The following is a 10,172-nucleotide window of genomic DNA, read 5'->3' on the forward strand; positions in this document are numbered from 1 at the left end:
AAAAGTTCTGCCTAAGAATATCTCTGGTCTTGAGAAGCACTAAGCATACAGCACTCCCCCTAGAGGTTGGCTTGTCTCAGGGGTGCTCAGCACCTCTTCAGGTTTGACCTGCAACTGGGTTCTTCTTTGAAAGCCTGGTTTGAACTGTTGCACTTGATTTGTATTAGAAGATGAAGAAACCTCAGCCCACGTACTGAGGAAAAGGAGGAAAATATAAGGAACTGTATGCCTCCACGTTTATTGTATGTAACAAACCCAGGGTATGTTCTCTCTCCTTCCTTCAGTGATATGATTAGGTTCATGGATATATCAGTGATATTGGGAATCTCTTACTTTTCTCACGTTTGTGATCGTGTTAGCAAATAATGAATATATATATATATATTTTTTTTTTAGGAGTCAGAGAAAAAAGGATTAATTGAAAGAATCCACATGGTCCAAAAGGTCATCATAGCTGTTCAAAGCATCCTAGAAGAAATTGCATCATTTGGAGAGAGGATTAAAAAGTAGGTGATGGACTTTTCTTGCTTAACTATGTTTTGCAATGAAGAAGAGCGAGGACAGTTAAGGCGGGGTGAATTTCTTGATGCAGAAATGACTAAGGTAGAACAGGAGAACCTGGAGAGTACTATCCCTGTTTCTTCTTCTCAGGGAGTCGTTTACTCCAAAAACATTTCCAAAAGATAAAGAAGAGAAGAAACCATGTGCTGTGCTGGTGTAGCTCTCACCTTCACCCATTTGCCCAGATGTTTGATCATGTCTGTCTGTGATAAGGTACAGAGTCATGACAGGAGAATGCTTCTTGAAGATGTGGACTCAAAATTATCAGGCTTTTCATTTCTCCCAAAGAAAGTAGGTAGGGATTGATGGTTGGCGTTGCCTTTCCCATGCCATCCCTGCCCTGTTTACAGGGGTTACTAGTCACTGATTTCCTTTTCTAGTACATTGATGTTCTTTTCTACCATTTTGTCTACTCCCTACTTCCTGCTGATGCCATGAGGAAGCCCGAAGGCAGTTTTCTGTGTTTTGTCACCACGGGAGGCACATAGGGTATTCCTGACCCTTCAAGAGAGAGAGGGTGAAGAGCCAAAAAAAAAAAGAACTCCAAAAAAACCCTCTGCATGCAAACACACACAAACTTTTATAACCCAATCTTTATTGGCACTTAATTGACCCACATTGTTTTCTGTTTTGAAGACAAAGTGATGGTTTGTGATTGAACGACACTTTAATGAGGAGCTGGGTTCAGACTAAAAATACAGCAAACCCATGTGCTGTGGTTCCACTCCGTGCACCCCAGCTGGGGTGGAAGTGGCCCAGAGATGTATTCCAGTCTATGAACAGGGCACTGTTCTGCCCAGCTGCATGGCAGGAAGACTCAGAGTGTTTAAGCACTATTAATTCTTGTATTCATTTTGGTAACAATGGTCTTAGAGAACACATTGGGTATTAATGTGGAGGCCCTATGTAATTTCAGAAGAATTCCATTGTAACTCAACAGTAATGTACCATTAAAAAATTGCCACCAAAGTTTTCTGTAAGTGACAGACTGAATTGTGCTACAGTTTCCGTCTGTCACTCTAGTTATGCAATCATAGGGAGTTTTAATAGTTTAACTGAATTGAGCTGTTTTGCTATTTTTTTTATTTTTTTTTTTTACTCAAGCTACGTTGATTGATAATGATGGGTCCTCTCCCACCTATCTTTACGTAATATTTAATACACCTATTGAAGCTTAAAAGCAATTCTTTTCCCGTCCTATTAATTTTATCTGTCAAGGGAAGTTCATATTTTATAGCCTGACGAGTGGTCCACATTCATTCTCTCTTCTTCCTACTCCCCGTCATCATGATGTGAAGTTAGCAGGCAGATTGCGTGAAACAGATGCCCAGATCTGTAAATCCACCTACAAACTAATTGGCATTCGTAGTCCAGGTATCTCAATGTTTGGTGGTACCGTGGAGATGCATATTGCAAGGGAATAAGTTGACAAAGTAACTTCTAAGAGGCATTAGCAATGGCTGCTCACCCTGAATATGTTGTGGGCTTATATATGAATGGTTTGGGTGAAAAAGAAATCTTGTTTTGTGCTACAGAAGTTTGAATGACCATGATGGCTGAGCCTTTGGAAAGTGCTCCTGTTGCGATAAATGGTGATGTGCAAAGGCTTGGACTGATGCTAACATGCTACCACCAACCTAAGACAGCCTCCTTTGGACATTGTAGTAAAAAATTGATGAAAATGTGGGGAAATGGAAACAAATAGATAGCTATTAAGAGATATTTATATAGAACCTTATTCCCCAATACTATGCAGAGAAATGTCTCTGTTCTTTTAAGATTTAACGTCAGTCATAATTAATCCATTCAAATTATTAGTGGGGTTGATTCTGACTACCTGCCACATTCAAGTTGTGCATCGACACACATCTCATGTCATCTCCACGGTGTCCAGCAGAGCCAGCTCAGATGGCTTGCACCTGCGGCATGGCCTCATCTCCAAATCAGATAATCTGCTCATGAATAATGGAGAGCTGACCGGTGAGCAGAGATGTGTAACAAGTGCAACATGTATAAGAAGAAATGAATACAACTTACTACATGGCTAACAACTTCACTGAACCCTCCAGAGACTATCCTCTCTCCTTATCGTGATACCTGCCTCTCAGACAGTGCCTTAATCTATTACAGCATCCAGATGCAGGACTCGGCTTATCTGCCTTCCAAAGGGTCTGCAATTTACAGTGTATTTGAATATGCTGAGCACTGCAATGCAGTCATTAAATTATTTTTGAGTAACAGAGTACAGAGCAGAAACATTGAGAATATTATTGTTATTCTTTACAGCACATTCAACTGGACGGTGCCTTTCCTCTCTGTTCTGGCCTGCTTGGTCCTTGCAGCAGCAACGGTTATTTTGTACTTTATACCACTGAGATACATTATTTTAATCTGGGGTAAGTACTCCACTGTCTCTCATGCATGCAATAAATACAGTATATACCTACAGAATGACATCAAGCAAGCTTTAAGCTTTTCTTAGGGTTCTTTATAAGTTTCCAGCAGCACCACAAGAGGCACGTTAGTGTAGATAAGCTATTTCCAATATAACTGTTATTATTATGCAAGGAAGTAATTAGCTTCCTGGTGCTGGAGCCCACAGACAGGAAATGGTAGTGAGCGGGCAAGGTGTATTTAAAGAGCTTCACCATGGAGGCTTGACCATGGAGCCTTTAGGTTCTTAATTCCCCTTTAGTCAGGAGGAGTACTGTGCCCGTGGTCCAGCAAGAGGCACTGAACATCAATCTGGAGCAGGGGACAGAAAGGAATTGTATGAAAATGCATCACTTTCTGGGGATGAAGTAAAAGAGGAGCTTTTAAATATGAAAAATTGCCTAGCAGTGTTCTGAAGAAGGGTAAGGTGGTCTTTCACAAAAGATGATGGTATTTCAGTTGCTGAAATCCTTCCTTATCTCCAAATGGCCTTCTGTCTTATTTATGGTGTGATATGTTTTATCTCAGTCTTGAGGTCAAACAGCAGAAATGGTGCAGGTAATCCTCACTGAACCATGGAGCTCTGCCCTGGCACAGTGCTGGGCTGTAGGGAGCTCCCATAACCTTCCAGGACTCAGCCGTGTGCTGCTGTCTTGGCTCTCCTGGATGCAGAAAAAGGGAATGAGAAGGTGCCAGTGTGAAAAGCCACTGGAGGGGGGGAGAGCAGGGGATTAAATAAAGGATTAAATCAAACAAAAAGAGCAAAAGGAAAAGAGAGAAATTGCTGGGAGTAAAAAAGTTCAGTAACAAAATATTATTGTTCTGGTATGGAGGACATGGTGAGTACATGAGAACTCTACATCCATTCAACATCATCTAGACTGACAGGGCCTTCAAATATGATATATGTTAAACAACTGCCCTGTGGCAAGGCCTCAAAAGACCTTATGGTATTTTCTGTTTTTTAAAAATCAGGTACACAGAAAATTGTGTTGGCATTTTGCTACAAGCATATGGCTTAAAAGCTGAATCTCAGATGTGAAGCAGGTACATTTTGGAGAGAGGAGAAGGCTGAAGCAGCCATCACGTTTGAAACTACTTTCAAGGAAACTAGTATGGGATTTTGGACAGGGGTGTGATAGGATTGAGTGCTTTATTGTGATTCTCAGAGGCAACAGATGTATAATTTTTGTGTGTGTGTGTGTGTGTTCTTCCTTTAAAGTGGGCTAGCTGTTTTCTTCTGCTTCATGATACTTTGTTCTTCTACTGCACCTTTAGGTAGCCCCATTACTAGCTGCAGTCTCTCAGTGGGGGAGCGGTGGCAGCAGGGTGTTTAAAGTGTGCACTGGTACAGGAGGTGTGCTGGGGAGGGTGCTCAGGTCTCGTTTTTTCATCCTGGTCCATGCAATGGAGGTGATGCTGGCTGGAAGCAGCTCATCCTCCCTTTCCTCATAGAGAGGAGAGGGAAAGCCTCATGCGCTCCACAATAAAATGAACATTACACTCCTGTGGATCTTCTTTACAGACTGGTGACTTTCTCTGACAGCTGAAGTATATCCAAGCCCATGGAGAACACTGGGAGTGCTGTTGCTGCAGTGAATAAACCAAATTATTCACCTTAAGATTAAAATGAAATAAATCTCGTGATAAGTTTTCACAGTTTGCCACAGCATCAGAATATGGTCAGCTTGTCAAATTTGGTTCTGTAAAGAGAGGATAAGCTCTGAGACATGGTGACAAAAGAAACTTTTATTTTCAGAAGTAGAAGAAAACTTTTATCTGTCCAGTTCTTTTCAGAGCCTTCCAGCTCCCTGGGCGTCAGCAGGAGGGAATGTCTTTGCTCATGTAGGATAGCAGATTTAACAGTAGTCTCAGTTGCAAATTGGTGTACTCTCCCCGCGTTATCCTCTGGAATAAATGCATGCTGCAATCTTTATTTTTTTATTTTTTGTTCCAATGTTGACAATGGATCACCCCCAAATTAGAGAAATGTCTTTTCAAATAATGCCCCTTACTTCCTCCAGGAGGCATTTGTGAATGATTCCACATGACAGGCAACATGTGCGTGGCTTGAAGTCTGAGGCACTGTTTTCACACTAATTTTTACTTGTGAATTTTTCTTTCCTTTTTCACCTTGCCTGAACAATTTAGAAGGGAAGGAATAGAAAGGAGTTGCATTATTTTGTTTGCTTTTTTTTTTTCTTTTTCTAGGCATAAATAAATTTACTAAGAAGCTTAGAAATCCCTATGCCATCGATAATAATGAGCTACTAGATTTCCTCTCCAGGGTACCATCTGATGTTCAAAAGGTACGTAATGAATGGCCAGCACCAACAGAGGCAGCAGGCGGCACTGAGAGCGGCTGGGTGCTCTGCTTGGGGAATACAATGCCACTGCACTTTTGAATAAGTGAGATAAGGAATTGGGAAAATCCACAAAGGGTGGGGGGTGAGGGGGATGTTAAAAGAGAGGGGAGCCAAAATCCTTTGTCAGAAGCATGATTGCAGAAAAATTATCCTGAAAAGACCTACTTAAAAATGATCTGGAAAATCACCCAGCATGGTTACTGAACTATGGTTTCCGTCACCTTTCTGCTCTGATATTTGTATGGAGGGAAGAGAAAAATAGTCTCTTTGATAGAGATAACCATCCAAAAGGCTTTGCTGAATTCTCCCTTTTCTCAAAATGGAGTGTGGGGAGCATTATTTCCGTGACTTTGTGCTTGCTATGCTCTTTCACATCAGCCATCCCTCAAAATTCTTCCTCCCCACCCACCTTGAACTCCAGGCTGTCCTTGGACAATGCTCAGCTCATCTTTTTCATTAGAGAAAGCCTTGAGATGTGTATAAAATACTCTGTGGTTGATGAGATCAATCTTCTACCATTACGGAATTATAACTTTTAATCTAGCCAGAATCTGTCCTCCCTCATTTTCAGTCAAGTCTCATCTCTTTTCATATTTCTTTGAAACAACAACACTGTCTTCAGTAATCTTGCCTATCTTCCTGGAAATTATTTGAACAATAAGTCCTTTAGGATGTCAAGATCTGTTTATTTCTCTTGGAGGAAGGAAAATAGTCTTGCTGGGTAATGAGGCACAATGATATAAAGGATTCTTTCTTTTGTTTTAATCAACTGGAATCTGTGTCCTCAGGCCATGATCCTGATGCCCTGGATCCCACTGACATTGTACCTTCCTCTGTGAATTGTGGTACTTTCACAGTGAGGTGCTGCTTACTGTGAATAAGGGGATCACAATCTCGCCTGTAGTGATTTTAGTCTGCTGGAGACTGAAAAATAATTGCCTCCATGCAGTGTCGAGGTATCTGGTAGAAACAGGGTTGGAAAGGCTTGTGGTGACATTTATCTCAAGAGGCCACCAGATTGGTTGATGGCAGCACTAATAACTTGAGAGAAATCTCTCTGTAGACTGGTGGGAGGAAAAAAGCTAAACAGGAATAATCACAGAGACATTAAGCTTGAGTGTATTTTTATTTTTTTTGTCATTGCTCTTGTAGAGTGCACTGGATTTGCAGTGATGGTTTGCATATGCCCTTTTAATGTTTATGTTTAAAGATAAGCTGCTTTTCTATTTATGCTTTATTTAACATTTACATTTATAACTTTTCCTTGAGTGGTTTCTATCATTTTGGAAACCTTTGAGCTCTCTGAAGAAAATGATAACCACTTGCTATGAGGGAGGACTGATAAAAGTTCTTACGATGGGACAGACCTTCTCAGAGGAGTTTTCCACTAGTGCTAAAAATAGTGAGCCTGTGTGACAGCCACGCACTCCTCCAGCAAAAATTCACCCATGGCAGCTCCAAATCCCTTCTGTCTGCTTCCTCCTGCGTGCTGTTGATGCATCATCATTTCACTGTGGTACTGCAATGAGTTGGAAAATACCTCTGTATGTTAGCCATTTACAATCCGCATGTGCTGGACAAAAGACAGAAGAGGAGTGGAAAAGATGTCACATTCAGCAAAAGGTTCCCATGGTTTCAATGGGAATACTTTTCTGCAGCACAACAGACAATTTGCTGTTGGGATTATCTGATTCTCATCAGTTTATCACATGTTTTAACTACTAGATTGTAAATGAAATTGTTTTGAATGGTGGAGGAAGCTTTGTCCAGGTTCCATTTGAGAAAATGTTTTCCTTTTTGAAGTGATTAAATATTCCAGCATCTCAAGGCCTGTGTACATTTTGATGATAGTCATTTTACTGCATATTGGGATCCACTTGAGTTGTAGGTCCTGAGAGAAGTTTATTAAACTTAGAGGTTAATTTCGGAAGAAGAAGAAAAACAACTCTGAAACCAAAACAAATCCAAAGATCTATCCTATGTTGCTGAAATCAGGTAGAACCCCATGTATCTCATTAGAAAAATCTGCTTTTAATATTTTCGTTTCAAGAAATGATGCATGACTTCTCAAATCCTTCCTGCAATTAATCCCCCATGTTCCTGTGTTTAGAAAATGATTCATTACTTTTGAACCTTCCTTAGTTTCCCTTGGTTTGTCCTCGGGGAGCCATTAACACACACTGTAGTGAGCTAAAGTTACCTAACTGCAAACGTCATGTCTATTTGTTTTTACAGGTGCAGCATGCTGAATTGAAACCATACAGCAGCTCCAGTCCCATTAGGAAGAAACGGAGTGCGCTATAGGATGCAGTGCGATTTTGGAATGCAGCATCTCCCTCCGTACCCCCCACATGTGCTCATGCGCTTCCCCCCTTCTCCTCCTCTTGGTTCGGAACAACACTATAATCACTGCACAGCATTTTTTTTCATGGAAGACGTGGCTTTTGATAAACACCTATCTTGAGTTGTCTTTATGGGCTGCCTTTTAGGTACTGAGATGTAGCCCCAAAAGTGCAGGACTGAACATATGAATTAGTTCATAGGGTGGGGAAGAGTGTGGGAGGGAATATTGCCACTGCGTTCCCTCTTTTTTTTTTTTTGTCTTTGATTGCAGAGGCAAGGCTGGATGTGGTAGCACTCCCTGTTTTATGTAGGAAGAAACGATTCTGCTTAGTGTAGCAGATCAGCTGAGCTGATGTGAGAAGATGCTCTGAACCAGTTTTTAACATATCCAACAGATTTACATTAAGATATGAAAGCTATTCTTTTCTGAGTTAAATCACTGTGCCTAGAAAGGTTTAAGCTCTGAATTAACAAGTCTTTGATACCCATCTTCTGTTCAAGCAGTGTACGTTTTAAAAAGTTTTTTATCATAATTAGCAGGAAGAGTGAGGAGCTCCAGTAGTATCTCAATATTTCATCCAGCACTTGTGGGTTTTTCCTTTTTTTCCCCCTTATTTTTGTCTTTTTTTCCTCCAAGAAGAAAAGTCAACCCTAAGCTTAACTCTTTGGACACTGGATTCATTGGAGATCCATTGCTGGCAATGGATGCAAGAGAACCTTCTGCTGTGAAAGGATTAAAAGACCTCAGAAAAGCGTAACTCACTGACCTGAAAAGACTCTGTTGACTTGCCTTTTATAATTCCATCTCATCAGATATTTTCAGCGTAGCTCTTGTTTTTCTGTCTAAATCCAGAGGGGTCAACACTACGGATACAAGAGAAAAAAACACTTTTATAGCCTTAAAGAAACAAGTGCTTGTGCAGAAAAAGTGCATGGTGCCTGAAGATGTGGTTGTGCAATAGTTGGCAGGCTTTGTTCCACCACTGATTCTCGTTGGAGTCCTTCCTGGTAATTCACAAGGAAAGGATCAGAAAGTGAAACTCTGTGGGGAATGAACAATGAAGAGACAGGAAAAAGGACAGAATTTTCTCTTCTGAGGAGAATGTGATTTCTTGCTAACTGATCTTTCAGCTGTTGTGTTTTTGCTTTATAGAAATGACATAATCAGCATTATTCATATTGTTTGACTGAGGACACTGATGCAGAATGATGTGTAAACCTGCTCAGTTTTATTGATAATGTAGCCCTTGGTCTTTCAGGTGCTGTAGGATATGGTGGGATTGACTTGCCTCCATGAGTCATTGGTAGCACGAGAGCTCGCGCTTGGTTCTTGCGATTCCCAGGCAGGTGTTTCCACCAGCATCCACTGGTGTGTTTCATAGTACAAAGAAATGGAGAATCCTGGGAGACAGGTTACTTTTTAACAAAGTAAGGCTTTGGAAGTCTTTACCTAATTAAAAGTAAAACAGGTAAAGCCTTGTTTATGGATTGGTGATCCAAATGGAGTCACGCTGTTCAGTAATGCAGTCTTGTGGGCCTGTTGCATGAATCTGGGGGAGAAGAACTAAAAGCAGAATATCTTCCACAGTATTATTAACCAGATTCAGTGAGTTTTCAAAAAGTTTATTTTTCAAAGTAACAAGCCCCCTCCCTGTGCCTTTGAATTAGGAGAGGCATATTTTCATAGACTTGATTTATAGTAGAATAGTTCGGTTAGAAGGGGCCTACAAAGATCATCAAGTCTAACTGCCTGACCACTTCAGGGCCAACCAAAAGTTAAAACGTGTTACTGAGGGCATTATCCAAATGCTTCTTGAGCACTGACAGGCATGGGACATCAAACATCTCTCTAGGAAGCCTGTTCCAAAGTTTGACTAACCTCATGGTAAAGAAAATTTTCCTAATATCCAGTCTGAACCATCCCTGGTGCAGATTTGTGCCATTCTCGCTCGTCCTATCACTGGCTACCGAGGAGAAGAGATTGGTGCCTCCCTTTGATAAAGAACGTGTTTTGCCGTTGTAAAGCTGTGTACAACTGCATGTGAAAAGATAGAGAAAAGATAATTCCAGTTTAAAATGCTACAAAAACGCCTCTTTGTGTGCGCATGTGCTTGTGTACCCATGCATGTACATAGTTGTATATAAAGAAGAGTACATGTATAATGTATTTATAGGTGAGCGTGTGGGGAAAAATGGGTGAATATACAGATTTTAAAACCTTGAAAATGTTTATGAAAAATGCCAAAGATTCTAAAGCTTATCTTGCGTCTGTTCTTCTTCATTTTATTTCTTTCCCGGCATGTCTCTCTGGCTGAGCCAGATCTCTGCATGATTTGATTTACTTCAAGTTAATGAAGTCAGTTGGAAAGAGCCTTGTAGAAATTATAAAATCTCCAGTAAATCTCCTTCTTGTACATACAATAGATGTCCATGGACCCCTTTGGTTAAACCAGTTTCTCAGTCTTCTGT

At 40.7% G+C, this 10,172-nt stretch overlaps 1 protein-coding gene across 8 annotated transcripts in view; it reads left to right on the forward strand.

The window, feature by feature from the left end:
* The window catches only part of MCTP2 (multiple C2 and transmembrane domain containing 2), a 153,065-nt gene extending 143,550 nt beyond the window's left edge, over window positions 1-9,515 (forward strand). For all 8 annotated transcript variants that reach the window (XM_035336133.1, XM_035336131.1, XM_035336135.1 and 5 more), the window contains 4 exons: window positions 397-506; window positions 2,848-2,957; window positions 5,206-5,303; window positions 7,596-9,515. In XM_035336133.1, the coding sequence (XP_035192024.1) occupies window positions 397-506; window positions 2,848-2,957; window positions 5,206-5,303; window positions 7,596-7,664 (387 nt within the window). In that variant the 3' untranslated portion in view covers window positions 7,665-9,515. The remainder of the gene's footprint in view (window positions 1-396; window positions 507-2,847; window positions 2,958-5,205; window positions 5,304-7,595) is intronic.
* Window positions 9,516-10,172: the final 657 nt, after the last annotated feature.

This window comes from Oxyura jamaicensis, chromosome 10, assembly GCF_011077185.1.
Source record: "Oxyura jamaicensis isolate SHBP4307 breed ruddy duck chromosome 10, BPBGC_Ojam_1.0, whole genome shotgun sequence".
Taxonomy (NCBI): domain Eukaryota; kingdom Metazoa; phylum Chordata; class Aves; order Anseriformes; family Anatidae; genus Oxyura; species Oxyura jamaicensis.